Source organism: Durotheca rogersii, assembly GCF_024521655.1.
Source record: "Durotheca rogersii strain YMJ 92031201 chromosome Unknown GGS23scaffold_5, whole genome shotgun sequence".
Lineage (NCBI taxonomy): Eukaryota > Fungi > Ascomycota > Sordariomycetes > Xylariales > Xylariaceae > Durotheca > Durotheca rogersii.
This window is the reverse complement of record NW_026251236.1, coordinates 2,394,438-2,415,234: the sequence shown is the minus strand read 5'-3', so window position 1 is coordinate 2,415,234 and position 20,797 is coordinate 2,394,438. Positions and strand designations below refer to the sequence as shown.

Here is a 20,797-nt window from a genome sequence, read left to right as displayed (position 1 = left end):
AGCTGTTCGCGTATACGAACCAATTACCCTCAAACCAAGCCCTCTCATACTCAGTACAAGCGTCTACCTCCAGTAGGTATTCGTTGATAGGTAGGGAGGTGATTCCCTGCCCCGCCGTGTCCAGACGTGTATAGCGAGGCTTCACATACCGACGATCATCGACGTCATGGGCACATCCATCGGGGGTCTCTCCGGAAAGCAAGAAGTCAGAACGCGGCACGTAAGCCAGATAGGTAAGCAAAAGAGAGGATCTCGACTCGGAGCTCGTTCTATCTGCCTGTCATACGGACACGTACACGAGACACTCGTTTACTCATACGAGTGTAAGAGAGCTCGGAGGACTCTGTGATTGGTGAGGTAGGTTTAACCACGAGGTAACACCCCGTCCAACCCTAGGGGCTAGTGGGGACTGTGCCAAGGCAAGACGCTACATCGGCTTGGCGAACGCTTGGCGACGAACTGCTGGGGCAGCTGGATCGGAGAGGGGAGTGGAAGAAGCAGAAGCTAGACGTGGGGAAGCCGACCCGGTCGTCTATTGGCCCGCTTTATACGGCTATTGAGTAAACCTACTATAGATATCATGCGAGCGTGGCAGCAGGAGGGTAATACGAGACTAATAAGCCTACAGGCTGATGACCTCTGTCTCGAGTTGGGGAGCATGGAACACAGATAAGCAATGAAGAGAAGGAAAAAAAAAACAAGTTAGGTGCTAGTAACATAACATCCCGAATAGATGGTACGGTATCTCTTTCGCTTTTGTTGCTGAATTTTCCCGTCCGGAGCAGGGAACCTCGTCCAGGTCAGCCGCCCCCGTTCTACGCCACACCCCCTCCAAACTTGGCTAGGTACTCTCCGTGCGCCTTCTTCTGCCTATCCCAGTCCTTCTTGAGCTTCTTCGCCTGGCTCTTCGGCACCTCGCCGCCGTCCTTCAGCTTGGTCGGCAGCCCATCGGCGTCCCACTCCCCGAATCGCTCATCGCTCTTGAACATATCCTCCGGCGCTAGCTTCGCCTTCTCCCATTTCTCCTCCTCGGCCTTCTCCCTAGCCAGTCTTGCCTCCTCTTTCGCGCGTGCTTTCTCTGCTTCTTTAGTCGCCTTTTCCTCCCTAGCCGCGATCAGCTCCGCCGCCGGGACGAATTTGATCAGTGATGGCTGCCCGTCGGCTCGATCTTCCAGATAAACCCCCAGGTTCGTGAGGTCGAAGTCACGTATGCGGTCGCTAAGAGAGAGAATTGACTTCTTCGTCTCCGATGACGTTGCCGGTACTAGTCGCCGCAGCTCGTCGCGCAGCTTTGATACTGCCCGTATGTACGGCAGGGCAAGTTGCTCGGGATCCCTGACCCCGGAGTCGACCAAGGCGTCAAATTCCGGGTCGGGCGACTGAGAGACGAGGTTGGTGATAGTTTCAGAGGTGGGTAGGTTGAGAGCTCGTGCTTCGCCATAGACAGCGCTGTGAACCGCCTTGTATGGCTGTACAGCCGTCGAGGGGTCCAGGTTGGCGTCAACGGCCGCGGAAGCCCAGCCGAGGCCCTCGTAAGGATAACTCGCATTAGCATCGAGTCCAAGAATGCCAACTATTTTTGTTATCCACCGAGCGATGGATTCAACGGCGCGGAGATTAGTGTCAGCCTTATGCTCGTTGATATGGATATTGGCTTTTCTAATGAGTTCTGCTATCGCTCGCATGGCTTGGGGGGTGTCAAAGGAGTTGGTGAAGGCCGCCTCAACATCCTTCTTGGCCTGTTGTAAATCGGCCCACAAACCCTCTTGGGACTCGTCATCGCCAATAGAAAGGGCTTTGACGTCGCCAGTCACGGCTGATACTGTGCCAGACGCCTCAATCAACAGAGACTTCGTGTTGGTGAAGAAGTTCTACCGATGGTTGTTAGCACTAGACCAGACGCTTGGGGAACCAGCAGACAATTCACATTGATTGTACTTTCCCACGTGTCGGCTTGAGTACGCATATCCGGTGATATTTCGACACCATCATTCCATTTACCGAGTAGGAATACTATGCGCATCGACCGAGCTGTGTAGGTAGACGCCAAGGCATCCTTGATGGTCTGGAAATTCTTGAGCGACTTAGACATTTTTGACCCAGAAATCGACAGGTGACCCATGTGCAGGAAGTAATTGACCCAGGTATGCTCGTGCCCATGCTCACAGAAGTAGGCCTCACTCTGGGCAAGTTCGTTGTCGTGGTGGGGGAAGGCAAGGTCGATACCGCCCGAGTGAATATCCATACGCGATCCGAGGACGTCGGATGCCATCACGGAGCATTCGATGTGCCAACCCGGCCGTCCGTTGCCCCATTTGCTCGCCCAATACGGCTCACCCGGCTTAGACTTTTTCCAGAGCGCAAAATCGCCCGCGTTCCTCTTCCCTCCGAGACTCTTGGAGAGGGAGCCCTCTCCTTCTTCCTGTAATGCTTTATCATTGCGGCTGTCTGGTCGGAGGCGCGCATAGGTGTTGCCGGCCTTCTCGAATGCCGCGATGTCAAAATAGACGGACCCTTCCGCTTCGTACGCAAACCCCTTCTCGACAACTCTCTCCACGAATTTTGCGATCTGCGGGACGTACTCGGTGACCCTCGTGACCACGTCAGGCCGAAGCACGTTCAACGCATCCATATCATCAGTAAACTCGCCCTCCATAAATCGGGTCAGATCGGTGAAGATTGACTGGTCGCTGGTGTCAATCGTCTCCTTATATAACGAATCCAAGTATGGTAGTAAGATCTCGTCCGCACCCTTAAACACCTGGTTTCCGTTGATGGCAATGACGGCGGAGGTCATGTTGCTGATGTGCATCTTGAGCTTAGCCTCGGCGTCGCCCGCCTTACCCTCGCCCGCCAAAGTACCACCAGCCAGCACGTTTCCGTAAGCGGCATCTCTCCGGGGGATGTAATTGTTCACGTCTAACTCGCCCTCGCCCTCGAGTAGCTGAGGGAGGTTGTTTTTCGCATACGCTCTGAAAGCAGCCTGTCCGAGCTCGAGGATCTCGTCGTCGCTGTAGTCCTTCTGCTTCTCGAGGTCTAGTAGTCGTTGCCGTCGGGCTTTTATTATAATCTTGAGGCACTGTCAGCTTGGTGCAGCCCACGAGCAGCACCCAAAGGGCACACCGCGCACCTTGTCGTCGACGTCTGTAAAGTTCATAACAAAATTGACCTTGAAGCCGAAATAGTGTAGGAGGATGCGGCGGATGATGTCGGTGGACACGTAGTTGCGCCCATGGCCGAGATGGCTCTGGTCGTAGACCGTCGGTCCGCAGGCATACCAGGACACCTTCCCCTCCTGGATAGGAACGAAGGGGACTGGAGCTCCCGGCTTCAGGGAGTTATGGACTTTGATGGCGTCCATGGCGGGGCGTGTCGCAAACCGTCTACGCTGAAGGTGTATGATATTTGCCCGCGTGATAAATCCCCTGGCTGCGCGGAGGAGGAGGAGGCTCATTCAGATGGCAAGGTCGGAGAGGAGGAGGGGTTCGAGGGAAAAGCGTTACGCCCACAGAAATAGGGGTTGGTGTTTACCAACGACAGCAGTGGTTTTTCTTGGGTCACAACGAAGGGGGTCAGCGGAGGGGAGCGACGAGAATGTCGTAATTCTGTGCCTCAACTTTCTCAGGTACCATCTAGGTACCCAAGGCACCTCCTCTGAGAGGGTACATGGGAGTACTTCCCTCACCTTAGGTTACCTCAGGTACCTTAGGTGTAGGTACCTACCTGTAGGTAGAGGTGCCTACACGTAGGTACCTCCTATGTTCTGTAATTGTAGGAGGTAGATGGGGCTGCGGATTTTGCTAGCGATAACCTTAGGTTCCAGTATTGGGTTTTGCGTCCTTAGTAGGTACCTGCAGGCTTCCCTTAGGTACCTACCTAACCTAACTTCTGCTAACCCCTCCATTCTGCCGCTCCACACCGACTGTTTTTATCCCACCCCGATGTCGTTATCGGCCCTCGAAGGGCCCCGCTATCGCTATTACCTCGCCTATCCGCCAATTCTAGGAAATTTTGCCAGGTAAGACGCCTGAGATAGGTATCCAACCTACGACTCTTCGCCATACCTGCTTCGTTATGAGTACATAACGCCAATCCATTCTTTACGTAGTATAGATATTCCGATTACGTCTACTATTATTCTTGTGCCCTTTCGGACTTACGCTGCGTGCCCGGGAGGAGGATTGAGAGATCATGTCGGGTACATCGCCCTTTCTCGACCCGTCATCTCGAACGGCGCCGAATTCTCTCGCCCTCGCCCACCTGTCCCGTGATGACGTCCAACCTGTCTACCTCAAAGCGGCCTCGTGTTCTATTGACGGGTACGTCGAGGGCGCGGTCATCAATACGCGGTTTGGGTCCTTTCCACACACAACGTTAATTGATAAGCCTTGGGGCTCTCAGATACGGGCATCCGTTGTCGACACTGGTTCTCGAGGTAGAAAGCGGAAGCTCAACGGCGCCGCTAGCCGTGAAGTGCCGGAGAATGACGTCGTCGAGAATGCCGTCTCTAGCTTAGGCCTAGCTAAGAATGTCAAGGCTGCATCAAGCGGCTTCATTCACATTCTACCGCCCACGCCGGAACTGTGGACGACTAGCTTGCCGCATCGAACGCAGGTCGTGTACACTCCCGACTATAGCTACATCCTACACCGCATCCGTGCCCGGCCCGGCATGAAGATCATAGAGGCTGGCGCGGGAAGTGGCAGTTTCACACATGCAGCAGCGAGAGCAGTCTACAACGGCTATCCCAAAGACGTGTCCGATAATAGAGGGAAGGTTTTCAGTTTCGAGTTTAACCAGGACCGATATCGACAGTTGCAAGAGCAGGTTCGTGAACATGCTTTAGACGGGATCGTCCAGATCACCCACCGGGATGTATACAATGACGGCTTCCTCATCGACGGCGAAAGCCCGGAAGCTGAATGTATCTTCCTAGATCTTCCAGCGCCGTGGAAAGCTCTCCCCCATCTGTCACGAACAAAGCCCACGTCATCCCAGCTCTCAAGCAGCGGTCTTGACAACATAAATAGCACCGCGGTCGAATGGAAATCCCCTCTGCGCGCCGATCGGACCGTCTATCTCTGCACCTTTTCGCCGTGTATCGAGCAAGTCACCAAGACCGTTGATGTTATGCGTCGGTTGGGTTGGGTAGAGATCGAGATGGTAGAAATCTCACACAAGAGAGTTCACATCATGCGAGAAAGAATCGGGTTGAGTCTTCCACCCGGGGAGAGGGGCATGAATCAATCGGCAGCCGACGTTGGAGAGGCTATTGCGAAATTGAAAGAGGTCGAGAGTCGGTTCAAGAGTTACCACGGCCGTACTCAGGATGTCGATATGACTACGGATGAGGACCAGGTGAAGGATGACAGCGAATCTATTCATGGCGGTGGCGCAACAGCGATGCCGGTCGAGGAAGTTGGAGAAGCGAGGTTAGCCAAACCCTGGATGATTGGAAGGCTAATCCACCGAACCGAGCCTGAGCTCAAGACGCACACATCGTATCTCGTCTTCGCGGTGCTCCCGCAGGAATGGACGGAGCAGCAGGAGACGGCGGCTTTCGAGAACTGGCCTTGCGGCATGGAAAGCAGGGTGATTGGCAGCTTAGACAAGGAGGCACGGAAGCAGGAGAAGCGGGAAATGCTCAAATCAAAAAAGGCGAAGAGGGAGCTCAGCACTAAGGATGAGGGCACCCAAGCTTCGGTGCCGAAGAGGAGCAAAACTTCATAGCTGCAAAGCTCGAAGGAATGGGCATATGTTATGATACCCCCGATCAGAAATAGTGATCACTAAATTAAGACCGACCGTGGACGACTCGCTGCCAACCCATCCCCATCGCGCGAAGTACCTAAGGTACCTATATTACTGTGCAATGGTATCAGATGGTTGGTTCCACCACCACCTCCCTAAGCGCGCATCCAATATTGACTATAATGATAGAGAGAGAGACCACCGACCATTGACCAAGTTTCCTGAACAGAGACAATACGGACAATGGGCGTCGCAGACGTTCTAGTGTAGGATTTCCTAGATATGGCACGGCGGCGGTTAAAGTGACTCCCAGTGCCGTACCTAATGGGATTTCCTGGATTGGTCGTCTATGCGGTAATTGGGAATGTGAATGAAGGGCGGGACAGACGGGTTTCGTTTTTTCTTCTTCCTCTTAGAGCACTTGGCCGAGCTACTTGAAACGGAACTGGCGACTGTAACAAGTTGGCCTCGAGGAGGTAGGTTGCTTGACAAGTTGACGTGCTTTTACTCTCTCTCTCTCTCTCAAAAAAAAGGGGGGGGAGGGGAAGGGGGGATGAAATGAAATGAAATCAGGCCCCAGGATTTCACTTGGGCATCCTGATCGACGTCGTGGATTATCAAGTTTTACAGAGGTTTACTCTCCATAGCACATAGCACGGTACTGAAACGACGAAACTGGTGGTACGATATGAATTATGAAATGAGGGAATACATGGGTATTCATAATAGCATAGACGTGCTATGTAGGACCACGAAGGGGGGATAAGTCTCTGCAGGCTTGGAGGTGACGGGGTTTGGGAAACCCCTGGCCTCTTCTGCAAAGCCAGGCTACCTACACCACTCCTCTTCAGTTGCTCTCACCACGCGCGTAGCAATCTGGATCCCACCGGCCAAGAATAAGGGCATCCTGCGGGAGGGTTCTGTTTAAGCTTATTATAAGTTTAATTCGCACGCCTCGCGGCCGTTGGATGCGGAAGCGAGTTTTACTTGTGATGAAGAAGGCTTGGGCTATGGTGTGTATCTGCGTTCATGCACATATCGCGAGAAACCGTCTGCATTGTCGTATCAACGGGTCCAGGTGTCGCTTAACAGCAACCGCCCTCCTTAGATCTACGGTAGAGATATACATATGCGGCTGCATAGATTTGCGCGCTTCCGTCGATCAAGATGAAGCAAGCGGCAGAGGCACCTGGAGATCTGTAGATCACGGTCACACGAGTCAGAGTTGGATTGATGGACGTTTCCAGTTTGGCTCATGTTTTCCCATCCATCGCTATACCCACGTAGGTGCTAACGCAGGCACCGGGGGTGAACCAACCCAAGCTGAGACCTTCGGTGCTGGGGTTATGAGTATAGGGGAGGCCGGCAGGGGGGCTAGCTAAGTCCAGCTAATCGGGGTGCATCCAAACGGCAGTATTCATAACGTAATGGGGGGCGGCTGGGATGAAGCTAGCACCGTTTCATCAGCAAGTTCCCCGGCTCCTGGAAATTCAACGCGAGCGATGGACATGTGCTCGAGGTCGGTGGTGGTGGTGATTGACGATGGAACGGGTTGGCACATGTCGACCCAGTACCAACGCTGGGTTGGTGCTGGGTTGGTGCTGTGCTAGGTTGAGGCTGGGCACCCCATTTCATCTCCTAGTCTCAACCCCTTCTCCTCCACATACCTCCTATAGGTACCTAAGCCGAGGTACCTTCGCAGGCACCTGACCGGCGGTATGTACCCTCCTGAACCACCTGCTGAGGTACGCCCCTGATATAGGTTACCTGCCTCTCTACCCTTGAGCGGGAAGTTATTGCCTCAGGCACTCGGCCTACTGCCACCCCCCTTCATCTTTTCGTGTCTGAGCCCGGAATTCCACGTTCCCGCGACCCATCCACGTCAAACCTCGACCCATCTAGATCGTCTAAGAAGAAAAAAAGAATCATGAATGGCTTCGTCATGCCACCCCGGCCGGTGGCCTCAAAGGGAAAGAAATCCTAGGACGTATATCCCCATTCGGTCATGGCTTTCAACCACCAGGCCCAGGTCCAACGTCGCCGTCTCTCTCCCTAATGCCCTCGATCGCCTAGAAGCGTGGGATGCGGTCACGGCCAGGTAAGGCGAAAGGCACCCCAACCGCAAGGGGTACTCCTTACAATAAAATAAAAAGAGGTTGCATTTTTTTTCCCTGTTTCTACTGATGGCCGACGTGACCAGTCCGCGAGACGATCTCGGTACCGATTGTCTACGACCCAGTGCAGCAAAACCCGCAGACGTGTGTATGCACGTCGCCGTGCAGGAGTCGAGAGGGATGATGAGGCGACAAGTCTTGTCGATGGGTCCCAAATCAACTCATCCTGGGCGAAGCTTCGTGGGCCCTCCCGAATGATGCGGAGAGCCTTGGCCCTAGTAATCTCCAGCTCCCCTTTGGCCACCCTGCCCCCATCCAAGCTATATTCATCTTGGCGCGTTTCGCTTAGGCTCAGGCCTGGACGGAACTCCATCCTCTATCGAGCAGCAAATGCCTCCTGGGAGCGCATGTGCGGTATAGGGAGTTGTTGCTGTCAGATCAGCCTCCTGTCGACCTGTCCCCACACCGACCCAACCATCCATTACACGAGGTCTGCATATTCCTTCGAATCTCTGTACATACATACCGCTTCACCTTAACCCGCCTTCCACCACTTCTTTTTTATATAATTTTTATTATTATTATCTGCGTGCGGTAACCTTCTAAATCTTATCGCTTTATATTCTGGCCCGCCCTGGTGGTGCTTTCACGTCTGCCCTGGCGGCTTTTACTACCCTTTCATCTAAGTTCCGGTTGCGATAATCTTTACATTTACTAATACTGGCTCGATAATCATGTCTGAACGATCCTGCCCGGTGTCCGGCTCCGTGGGCGGGAGATGCCCCGTTGGCCACGCAGGCTCGACAAGGAGCAGGAGTAATAGTCGGATGGGCCCGCGAGGTTGTGCGTTTTCGGGGTATGGCCAACCAGGTGATATTCATGCTGCATTCGACGTACGTCTTATAACTCAACTGGTTCATTATCTCGATCAAAAAACTAACAGAGACAGATCCCGCGTGGCGTTGATGCTGAGGAATGGCTTCGGATGAGGTACTATCATTCGAGCGGAGGGGAGGCTAACACGTGCGAACTAAACTAACCGTATGTAGGGAGCGCAAGTCAATAAACCAGTTGCTATATACAAATATCCCATCTGTGAAGGAGATCGACCAAGCTAAAACTCAGGCCGAGATCGATGCATTTAATGTTCACGAGCAGGACCTGCTAGCTGTCGCCTTGGGGGCGCCAGCCAGACAGGTCATGTTGAGAGCAGAAGAAATAGGTCCCAAAACTGGTTGGATCGATGGGTATCTTAGCGCAGATCACGGATTCTGCCCCGTGGACTACGAGGAGGCTATCGGTGCTCTGTCGAGAACCCAAGGGCGGATATGGGCAGATCTCTGCGAGCGCATGCCCGGGTGCGTGGCCAGAGGGCGTGTCCAGGAGTCCGTCGCCGCGTTGCCGCTCGTAGAGGGCACCAAGGAGATAATCCCAGATCAGGCCCTATGGGCTGCGGTCGTGGCCTTAGGGAGTGAGTATACTCCGAACTTGATTTTCTCCTTTTCACGTTCTCTCGCCCTAGGCCCCAACGGGACTATTTATGCATCCCAAAGAGCCCCCGGAACTGTAACAGAATCCGCGGGACTAAAACCCGAACACCCTGTCGTTAGCAATTTCCTAACCTTAGCCGTGATAGTGCTGTGCTCGATCTATCGGTTCGAAGCCAAAAATGACGGCAGCGACGGTATCACTTCTGCCCAGACCAAGAAGAAGCATCCCAATGTCCCGATGGGAGATGATCTAGGAGAAGAGCTAGTTGGCATTCCTCTCTCCATAGCGTTGCCATACTATCAGATATCACGTCGCATGGGTCGAACACTTCCACATCTCTCATTCCCCGATCAGTCATCCTACAACATCAAAATCAGGGACCCTACTTCTACTTACCCTTATCTCGCTCGCTTCGAAAACATAGACCTTCGATGGCCCGTGTTCGGAGAGAAAGCCGAAATAGCTTTCCTTAAGGGCTGTGCTGACACCTCAGGTAAGCATACTATTCTCTCTCCGTCGGGTTAGCGGCTGCTAACTTTTGCAGCATCCTTCCAGCATGGACCTGATGCAATTGCGGCGTGCCAAGAGCATGTCATGAACAAGAACGTGGAAGGGCTGCTACGCGAGATGGTCCGCCTGAAGGAAATCCTAGAACGCATGCCCAATGCCTTCCACTCCATCAACGTAAACCCCAATTCGGGCGAGAACTATGTCCCGGTTCACCAGTGGATTCGCTGGGGCAAATTCTCAACACCCTTATCTAAGAGGTGCCCAGCCTCTTCGGGTTTGCAATTCCCGCCATTTCTCGTCATGGATGCGTTTCTGGGCCGGAAGAAGTGAGTCTAATACTCTTCAGTCTGAGAACTATCATACATCATCATTATCAAGGCATCTTAGAGTGTCGATCCCTTCCCCGACAGATTTCAAACTCTGTATTTGTCAGAAACAGGCGAGGCTAATATTTGAATAGGTATTCGTCATTCCTCGGCGTGGAAGGCGTACACTTGAGAGCATGGCTACCATCTAACCTTCGGGCCTTCATTGCCGCGATCGAATACCATTATCGTATTCCCGAATTCGTCCAACAGTCTGGGGATCCACGGTTGATGGGAGTGCTCGATGGCATCATCGAAGCTTACACGGGAGAACGGGGCTTCATGGGCACTCACCGATACAAAGTCTTCGGAATTCTGGAAATTTCCGCCAAGATAGGACGGACAGAAACGAACGGTCTGTCTGGCGCCGCAGACGCCTCGCGTCCGTGGGAAGAAACCCACAAGCAGTTTTCAGATGCCATGAAGGAACGTCTAGAGCCTTACCGTAAGTCACAACTAAGATACTTTTTCTATGAGATGGCCCTGCGTGCCTCTGTGTCTCCTCGAGGGTCCTAGGCCAAGACTTCAAACGATGCTAACCTTTGGTGCGCGATGTAGGGGGTAGCTTGTCGGTGGAGCCACATCAGATGCGAGGTACATTTGAGGAGTGCCGCTACGTTACGAGGGTCCTTAACCGATCCCATGTTGACACCGATCCCTCGCGGTCAATTGCTCTCGTTACCTTGGACATTCAGGATACAGGTATCACCTTCATGCCTGGCGATCGTCTCGCCATCATGCCGCTCAACAGCTGGGAAGAATGCGCGAAGGTTGCCGCGGCATTGGGCCTAGAGGCCCATATCGACGACCCCGTCAACGTAACCGGCACTTGGTCGCGTTTTGAGCAGCACCTAGCGTCGGTGAGGAGGTCGACGGTAAGAAAACTGACGGTAGCAGACATACTTCGCCGAGGTCACTTAGCTCCTATCACCAAGGAACTCGCTCTCAAAATCCACGGCATGCTCGCGGCCTCCTCCAATACTGTCCTTCAAGTTTTAGCTACGGACGAATGGCCTGTACGAGGCACCCTGGGCGATTTGCTTCAGGATGCGCTTATGGACACTCCGTCTCACATATGGGACAAGGCCTTCAGCCTAGAAAACCTCTCGTGGCTCGCTGACCTTATCCCGGTTGAGGTGCCTCGCACCTATTCTATAGCTAGCTATACCGACGAACTTCTCCCCAGCACTGTGGACTTGGCCGTCTCTCGCGCCGAGTACAAGCTGTGCTCGACATTTGCGAAGCAGGATGAAATACGTCGTGCTGGCGTTTCCAGTGGCTTCTTGAACCCATCCACACTCTCCGACGATGTGCTGTCTGACGAGGAAATCCTTGTCGGCGTGTCACGGCCCCTAGCCTTTCACCTCCCATTAGATAACATGGCGCCTTGCGCGTTCTTCGCTGGCGGTAGCGGCATCGCCCCATTCCGGAGCTTCTGGCAATATCGCTTGAACGAGAGCGAATTATCCGGAGGCAAGAACTACTTATATCTAGGCGTCCAGTCACGTGAGAAGTTTTGCTTCGAGGATGAATTGCGAGAATATGTCAACGCAGACTTCATGGAGGTTCATGTGGCTTTCTCTCGAGACTCCCGCGGGCTGACCTACGATCCTCATTCACGAGACCTTGTCGAAAGACACACCCCTCCCCGGTATATCGACACCCTAATCATCGAGCAAGGTGCCACCATCTCCGACCTCGTCATGTCTAAAAAACAGGGTGGTCGGGGAGGCTACCTCTACGTATGCGGTTCGGTGGCCGTATTCGACTCGGTGATGAATGGAATCCGCAAAGCAATCTATACCCACTGCACGGCAACCATGGAAAATGTCGACCTCATTGTCAATAAGGCGTTCGCGGAACGTCGGTTCATGCTCGACGTCTTCATGACCCCTAAGCCGCTACCGTGCAACCTGCCAACGATTCCTCTGTCGCAGCTCGCCGAACACACAGGTCACAGGCCGGGATCGCGGATGTGGATCGGTGTCCACGGGAGTGTTTACGACGTGACGGACTTCTGCCCCATGCACCCCGGAGGCACGCAAATCATCAAGTCGAACGCCGGTGTGGACTGTTCCAAGTCGTTCGATAACTTGGCGCACACGAACAACCCCGAGGTGGCCAGTCTGCTAACAAAGTATTTCGTCGGACATCTCACTCCTAAACCCGACTATCAGGCTGGGGAAGAGCAACTATCCTCTCTCTATGATCTCTGGGCTGCCTACCTACGCACCACTGTCGAGACCTTGGTAGCGCACCAAATCGAAATGCACGAGCTTCAGGGAGCATCGCTAGCGACGTCGAATTCGTATGACCCCGTCGGAATCACCAACATCTGGCTGCGCGAGGACCTACCAAACACCATCGCTATCCGCACCTTTTACAGCTACCAGAGCAGATTGCTCCAAGGAGGGTTCACTGCTCTGTTTGGGGGAAAGCTTCAGGAACTTGTGCTTAAACTATCCTTCTGCGTCGCCAGCACAAGCGGCCCAGGATCGAGTATTCAGTTGCCAGACGTGTTAGGAGCAGTCGCCCGTGCAAACACAAGCTCTGATGCCGTTACTTGCATGAACGAGGTAGCCCTCATCGGCCAGTTCGTCTGTGGTTCCGAGAGCGCACTCCGCTTCCAGGAGCGGGGTGTTTTCTCCTACGCAGCTAAGAGCGTAGAGCTGGATATCGAATTGCTCGAAGATCTACGCCAAGAAATTGGAAGCGGTATGGACGCATTCGATAGCATCGCCAGTTCGTATTCTTCGGCCGACAGGCTGCAAGATCCCGATCTAGACAGCAGCCGTCTCACAGCTCTCTCGACCTTCCTCCTCCAGATTCTCGAACGCATCGCTCGCCGCCTGGGCGTCTTCTACGCTCAGCTAGCTCGGTGCTCGGTGTATCGACCTGAGCTCGAGCGCAACCCAGCGAGGACCCGATGGGCCCTGGTGCGAAAGTGTATACGAGATGGAAGCCTCTTCGTGCTGACCCACAAGGCAGAAACCGATGTCCTCACATCTGGTCAGCAATCGACTTACTACATGTCACGCGCCAATCCTAACCGAAATGTTGACTTCGATAACGTCATGTCAAAGGTGCGGGCTACTCTGGGCTCAACACAAGTCCAGACGCAGCACACGGTGCCGCATCAGCAAATCACTCTAAACGCGGTACACCAAGCCCGAGGCAGGAGCTCGGGGGATGCCAGCGCGGTCGCGGTTCGAGAGAACGCCGGGGCGGTCAAAGCTATGAACAATTTCATGGAGAAGAATAGCAAGGCGCTCAGGAGGCTGAGCAAGATGCCTCCTATGCCGATGAATTTCGAAGACCTGCAGAGATCAGCTGCCAGAATGCCGCAGAACGGCCTACCGACACCTCCAGGAGATACGAGCGACATGGCGGGCGTGGGACTCGGAATCAAGGGTCACGACTTCGGCGGGCATCACGCCAGACTTCCGAGCCCGCCGTCCAGTCGTGAGTCTAGTCGGTCTCCGTCGAGGTTGCGCCAATCGTCGAGTGGCATGTCCCTCTCGGCCGAGATGCTCCTGAACAAGCTGAACCAGTCACGCGCTCACGGGAATGCCCTGCACAGCCGCCAGACAAGCGTGGCCGGGCCTCATAGCCCCCAGGATTCGCACGGCCACGCGTCGATGCCCCCGCACGTCAGCGGCGCGGCGTACTATCCAGTGATCGGTGGCTCCGCGACACCGCCTGTGGGCGGCGGCAGCAACCCCGGCCACCCGCGGAACAGTATGCAGGCGGCGCTGGCGACGATGGGGCGGGTTAACGTGCGGCCGGGGCGCGCCGAGACGCTGACGGCGCCGGCAAGCGGCCCGTCGAGTCACCACGGGCTCGTACGCAAGCCGTCGCTGTCGAGGTCGACGACGGGCAGCATCGTAGGCGGACACACCTCGAGGCAGTCGACCAACTCGCTCCGCTCGTTCAAGCTCAGGGGTCTCTTGGAGGCGGAGAGATTCCCCGCATCAAGTTGAGCGGAGAGAAACGAGCAAGAGGGAGGAGGAAAACGATAGAAACGGGTAGTGCGGTTCGCGATATGAGATATCCAGGTTTCCGAGATGCGGGCGAGGGGGTGTTGGTGTTGAGTGTTGGGATCTGGATCGGGACGACGGCAAGCGGGGGTGACAGCTAGGTATATTATTTTCCATCTGAAAGCAGATAGCTGGGGGAGGGGGGAAGTTGACTCGTCTTGGATACTTTCACGCCGGTCATTCGGGGATTTATCACAACTTCTTTTTCTCGGTATCATTTTTTCTACCACCCACAAAATCCCACCTTTTTTCATTTTTCTTGTAGGGTTGAGACGAGAAAAAGGTGCTAGACGAAAAAGAGCTTCTCAAAAGAGGCGGGCGTTTATTAACAATTTATCTATTTTCTTTTCTGTTGCCATCTTATGTCAGGTAATACCTGCCTACCTACTTAACTCAGTAGCCAGCCGACAGCGTCGCCCGCGCTGCCTACCTCGTCTGGTCTGACATGGGTCACCTTCGCTACGCACTCTAGGCCTCTTTTCCCTTTTATTCTTGTTCTGTTTTCTGTTTTGTAGCGTTTTTTTTTTCCCCAAGTTAGCTTGCTCTGGTAGCAGACAAACTTGCCGCTCGTTCGCTCGCTCTCTCGGCCACTCGTGTAGCTTTCGCCTGCCTCCCCCCCGGCCTTATAACGCCGAGATGTGAATCCTAGAGGGCGTTTGCTTGCGTCTTCCCACGGGCTACGCTGGGCGCCCAAGCGAGATGGGCTTGCTGGATTGTTTTCCCCTCCCCCTAGACGCATGGGTTAGGAGGTAAGGTATCCCGGGAGGGTCGATGTCGCAAGCGTCTGAGCGAGTTGGGCCTCGAGGATATGCGGGTGTAGATGGGCCCGCTTAGATAGACAGCGACACGATCTAGGTGGGTAACCAGGCTCTTGTATGCCTAAGAGATAATATACTCCTATATCTCGCGCTATTGGATCTTGATACCACCCACTCACTGGGAAGAGGACCAGCCCCCACGCTGTCCCTTTCCTCTCTTCCCCACCTACCTTCCTCCTCCACCGCCACCCTCGTTCTTGGCTGCGGTTATGGTCGGCCGCCGTCGCGTCCCTGGCCGGCTATCGCCGTCCTCTTCGACGTCCAATCCCCGGGAGCGGCGGTGGCCCCGCTGAGGCGATGCGCATCACGGCGCCGGCGCCCCTACCGTCCATAGCTAACGTGCTTGTAGCCTCGGGGGCCCGAGGCATAAGCGCGGTGTTGATGTCCTTGTTTGCGTCTCCAGGCGCTGCGGTTGTTGTTGGGAGACGGGTAGGTCCACATTGCCTACGTACCTACGTTATACGGACGCCGTTTAGAGAGGGAGAACACGACGCGCGGTGATTCTCGGTTGTGAAGCCCGGGCTCGCCTGCGATCTGGGTTCGTAATGCCGACTGAACCGCGCCTCTGGCTAGTTTCGAGGCCACGAGAATTTCTGAGCGGGTCCCGCCGGTTCACCCTCCCTTTTGCCCGGCCGAGTTTGGCCCCACCAAGGGGATCCATAGGCGAGCCAGGATCGCCTCGGCCGCCGCCTCCTCCCGGTTCTGGCCGGCCACGCTCAAACGCCTTTTCAGGGCACGCCTTGCGCAATTTGCCCAGGACTAAAATGAGGGCTGTGGCCCTGGTCTGCGCTGTCCTGTTTTCGTGCACCCGGGCCTGATTTCGGTAAGTGCATACCTCTCTATAAGGGTGACGCACCTCGGCTTGCGGGTCCCTAGCCCGAGGCCATGCGATGCCACTGTGACCTGCGTGCGAGGCGCTGGCATCTCGCGCGACATGGAGGCAGCACATTACTTTTCAAGACAGCAAACGCATCAATCCGTCAATAAACAGGATACGCACAGAGCCGATGTGTGAGATAGAAAGGGCCAACCGTGCTGCCAAGCATCAGGGACATCGATCTGGCCTTTTGCTTAACACACGCGAATTCCAACAACACCAGACCTGCGCTCTCCGAGGCTGGTACGGAGACAAAAAGTCATCTCGTCTGAGAGGTTAGACGAGCATATCGGACAAATGCCCGGCTGCGGATACCTGCTTGTGTGAGACATAGTGGAAACCAGCTTCACGGCCGCATAAGGCTCTCCTTATCTGATGCCTGCGTGTCTCGGTATATGGCCGCGCGAGGCCCGCTACTAAGTTCCCAAAACGGTAAACCACGCGGAATCCCGAGGGACTTGTTTTCCTGGATATGCGTATGCGTACACGTATGTACTCCATGGACGAGGCAGCGGACGTACCCCTATTCTGTCCCCCTTTCTCTCGGGTTTTTTTTTTGGGGGGGGGGGGGGGAAGCTCCTCCTAAGAAAAAAAAAAGGCCTGACCGGTTTCGTACACAGGAGCCGGTCCCCTGGCTACTTTTACCTGCACCGCTGCGTAGGTATCAATCTGCGCTCCTCGTCGCGGAGTTTTAGTTACAATTGCCGCGCCTGGTAAAATGACCATAACCCATCAACATAGCCTGATCTCATCGTATGTCGTCGAAGCACGATGAGATCAGGCTATGCTGCGTCATCCTTAGCAGCAGCCTCGAGCTGTGGTCACCGAAGAGTCGGAGAGCAGCGATCAACGCAGAAATAAGGACCAAAAAAAAAACACGGAGGAAGAGGCGGTCGACGCGTCAACGCTACAGGGAGTGGAGTTATTATTATTGTTGTTGTTTTAAAATGGGCTAAACGCTGTTGGGACTATGAGTAGAGCGGTTTTCGCCTCGTATCGTCCGTTCCGGATTCCCACGACGCCCCGTAACAAGGATATGTACTTTCCCGGTGGCTCGGAACATTCTGGCCCTGGGTGAAAACCTCCGGGGGCGGGCGGGTTCCCACAGCAGGGCACAATCAGGTGCCGAATCTAACCAAGGCTCTGCGGCCCATACCTATGCACACATAACCTACAGGAGACAGATGCGCGATCGGAGCTGGGTCGGCCACGTCTTCCCAACGGATAGGACGAGCGAGCGAACGCGTCTGGGCGGCGGTCCAGCTGGAAGGGTGGGCACCCGTCTGGGGTGGCTTGGTTGGACCGAAGTTGTGGCCCCTCACCTGCACCAAGACAGGAGAAATCTTATCAGATCATCGATCCGTCAATCAGCACGGCTTGCCGTCAATTAACGAAGTTGGACAAGGGTGTCGAGCCAAGGCTGACTGGCTTGTGGATGGATGGATGGATGCCAAAAAAAAAGAAAAATTAAAAGAAAATTGGCTCGTCAAATTCGATAGCACGTGGCGTGACCGGTACCCGACGCGCCCGAACCGTTGAGATGAGATATGAGATAATCCGAGGTAAGCGAGACGCGAAAAGCTGCCCTCTCGTGTGTCACCGCGACGACCCTCCCATGATGGAGGGATGGGATTTCAGGGGGCGGGGCGGGGGTGGGTAGACGCGAGAAGGGGATGCCGGGATGTCGGGACTGGGGGAACGTCGTACGATCGAATGGGATGTTCTCGAACCGACCGACAACAAACCTCTGGGGAAGCCGACCGGTGAGGACTACGGGAAGAGGGAATGGGAGAAGAATCGGAAGAGCAGAAAAGGGGGAGGCAAAGGAGGTTGAGAGCGGCGAGTTGAGCCTCACAAGAACGAATGCGGCCTGGTCAGGTACGGAGGGTGTTTGGGTTGATGGCTATTCTCGGTGCTGGGATGATGGTAGTAGCAGGTTTTGTAGGCGGGTGGCACACAAACCCCGTCCCATGCATAAGGCAGGCGTATTAGTATGTGCATACCGGGTACACAGCTTGCATTCATTTCCCGGGGAATTGGGAAAATGGAGCTACGCCAGTACCCGTCCGGCGTTATCAGATTTGATTTTCATAAGTACCCAAGGTACCTAGTCTTCTGCTGTGACGCAGCCCATGTAACCTTATATGTAGGCTCACGACAACGGCGGTTCCTTGTCCCAGGCAAAACAGGGTGGAAACCAACTCTCTCGGCCACCGATGTCGGAGCTGGCTTGCTTTTGTTCTGTATGCCGTTATTCCAGTTTCCTGGAGATTGCGAGATCACGAAACGAGGGCATTTCCGCTGTTTTCTCCTTAGTTTTTTTTTTTTAGAACCTTACTACGTGCCCAGCAATGGCTGGCCCCCCTAACGGCCCTAGCAGCGTGGTATGCACGTATACATGTGCGGTGGGCCGTGGAACGGGGCTGGCCCAAGGCTCTAACGGTTTGTTGGTGCACAGCACGTCGCTCTCGCTATCGTTGACTTGTCCGCAGGTGGATATTCGGGATCGATCAGATTGATAAGCCTGCCTGCTCCAGCTGGCTGAGCGAGTCGTGGCGTCTGCGCTATGCACCTGGCCGCTGATCGATAAGATTACTGGCCGCCCGTAATCTTGCGAGAATTTAACATGAAGAGAGACAGAAATAAAACAAAAAAAGGGCGGCTACTACTACTGTCTGTCTGTCTTACCCGTCGGAACCCCATTTCCGGGCGCCCAACATATCGCGTATGTGCATACCATATATGTATACGTATGCCTACCTGCATAGGTAGGTAGATACCTAGGTAGCGAGGGGTCTACACGTAGGTTCCAGTACTTTCATCTTACCGTCTGGCGCACTGTGTTTTCAGAACCCGACACGGTGCGGGTCGAATTATGCGCGAGAGAGAAGTCGATCGGTCGAGATTCGACCACTAGGCTATCCCGGTTACGTGCATGCATGTACGTGTGCATGTACGTATGCATTCGTTATCGATGTTTCGAATCTTCTGGCGGACGGAGGAGCCAGGGCCGTACGCAGCCGCCGATTCGTTCTCCGGCGAATGCCTCTCGTGATATATCGCTTGGAGGTTTGTTGCTGACAGATATACAACACGCACAGCCTGCATGCGACGCACTACGCAATTTCGCCCCGTTCTCATCGGCTTATGCGAGACAGAGAGGACGAGAGAGGGACGGGAGCGCTCTAGACCACACCGCTAGTCCCGTCACGGGACGCTCCTGGATGACGATGGCATATCCTATCCTTTGTGCCACTCGATCGCCGGCCAAACTTGACTCGCACACGCACAATATTATCGTATATTTGACCGGAGAGGTGGCGTCCCCGCGACGCTCCACCCGGTCGGCAAGCAGCGACGGGCTATGGAGACGGTGGTATTCGCCCGCCAGCTAGCGCCGAGAGGATGAAATCCTGGGTATCTCTGCACGTCGAGAGTCCCGTCCGATCACCCATGCAGCAGCGATGGGTCGTAATACCAAACCCGCCGCCGAATCCCACCAGTTGGCTGTTGCTACCTGTCACATTTCGCATGTCGCCGATTTAACGTGGGGAGTCGAGCGCGTCCTCCCCCCCTCTCTCTTCTCGACTCGCAAAGCAGCGCTAACCGACGACGACGACGACGCCGGGTCGGCACGCTGGGCTTTCGTCTACATCTTCGCCGTCAGGGTTGTCTCGTCGAGACATTGGGCAGCTACAGGCGTTTACACACGCGTGCATATATTAGTTATTGTTGTGTAGAGGCGCTATGGGCATGTGCGTCGAGACGAGAAGGGGATGGATTTTCGTGGAGCGGAGACGAATCCGGGGTAACGGCCGACCAGCGCACGAGCGACGGACCAATGCTACTTGACCAGATGGCGGAAGTGATGATTACATATTGTGCAATCTTCAGAGAGAGGGAGGGAAACCAACCATGTCTGGGGCGAGAGGGGGGCGCACGCGAGAGTAACCCGGGTGGATCGCCGCAGCGGTAGTCTACAAAGGGAACACGGCGCCTCATGCGATTGGCAACAGCCCGAGGGACGCGGGGCGGCGTAAAGAATAGCCTGGCTACGAGAGAGCATTGCCGCGATAACTAGCATCACGGTTAGCACCGTCGCCTTATCGACGCCGTCGCAGCGCTAAGCCATGTCAACCCGACCAGAGAAGGAGAGTTAGGGCTTTGCCGAGGGGTCATGTGAGCCGAGACGGTTAAGAGACAGGATTTGTTCGCCATCGTGGGAGCGATGGTAGTAGCAAGAGCCATGATGAAAATATGCCGGTAATGATGATGGCATGGGAGAGAGATATCGGAGTCGGTATCTTGGAACGCACACCACACCTGATGATGATATATACCACCTCACCACCTCTTGATATACCTACCTACAATGTGATCCGCATAGAAGGCAGGGAAGTTAGTTGAGTCCGGTAGGACTCCGTAGCACACACACGCAGAAAGGACATGATGTCGAGATGAGGCAACTTATGGGCTTGTAGACCAATGCGATGCCTATGCCTTCTTAGGGGGACCGATCATTGGCACGATGTCTATCTGATCTCTTCATGTTGGGTAACCCGAGGGCAAAGTGTGTTGGAGAACTTTCTGTCCGAGAGGGAAGATGACCAAATTGCATATGTAGCTGTGGATGCTTTTTTTTCTTCTTCTTCTTTCCCTCGTAGGCATCCCATCCCGTCCTACCAGCGGACCACGCTTTTACCACGGCACTGCGCACTTGGGCAACCCGTCTAAACTGAGGAGCCGTGGGAAGCTGGAAAGCAATGGATGATTCCTCGCGCCCGTCGGCAAGGATCGGAGAGGCCCGTAGGGGACAGAGTGTACTTTGGACATG

At 54.6% G+C, this 20,797-nt stretch overlaps 3 protein-coding genes across 3 annotated transcripts; 2 read left to right on the top strand and 1 right to left on the bottom strand.

Annotated features, from left to right (window-relative positions):
• Window positions 1–815: 815 nt before the first annotated feature.
• Window positions 816–3,361, bottom strand: GGS23DRAFT_604062 (tRNA synthetases class I (C) catalytic domain-containing protein; the record flags this gene model as incomplete). The annotated part of the gene is made up of 3 exons (XM_051519557.1): window positions 816–1,871; window positions 1,928–3,070; window positions 3,131–3,361. The coding sequence occupies 3 exons, from the start codon at window positions 3,359–3,361 to the stop codon at window positions 816–818; spliced, it is 2,430 nt and encodes an 809-aa protein (XP_051374304.1).
• A 571-nt stretch (window positions 3,362–3,932) lies between these two features.
• On the top strand, window positions 3,933–6,341 carry GGS23DRAFT_559959 (tRNA methyltransferase complex GCD14 subunit). The gene is made up of 2 exons (XM_051515850.1): window positions 3,933–5,885; window positions 5,941–6,341. The coding sequence occupies exon 1, from the start codon at window positions 4,192–4,194 to the stop codon at window positions 5,728–5,730; it is 1,539 nt and encodes a 512-aa protein (XP_051374303.1). The 5' UTR covers window positions 3,933–4,191; the 3' UTR covers window positions 5,731–5,885; window positions 5,941–6,341.
• Window positions 6,342–8,419: 2,078 nt separating this feature from the next.
• Window positions 8,420–14,434, top strand: GGS23DRAFT_434539 (uncharacterized protein). Its single transcript, XM_051513882.1, has 7 exons — window positions 8,420–8,758; window positions 8,815–8,855; window positions 8,915–9,336; window positions 9,502–9,849; window positions 9,901–10,192; window positions 10,327–10,676; window positions 10,790–14,434. Exons 1-7 carry the CDS (start codon window positions 8,600–8,602, stop codon window positions 14,209–14,211), a joined length of 5,034 nt encoding a protein of 1,677 aa, XP_051374302.1. The 5' UTR covers window positions 8,420–8,599; the 3' UTR covers window positions 14,212–14,434.
• The last annotated feature ends 6,363 nt before the right edge of the window (window positions 14,435–20,797 follow it).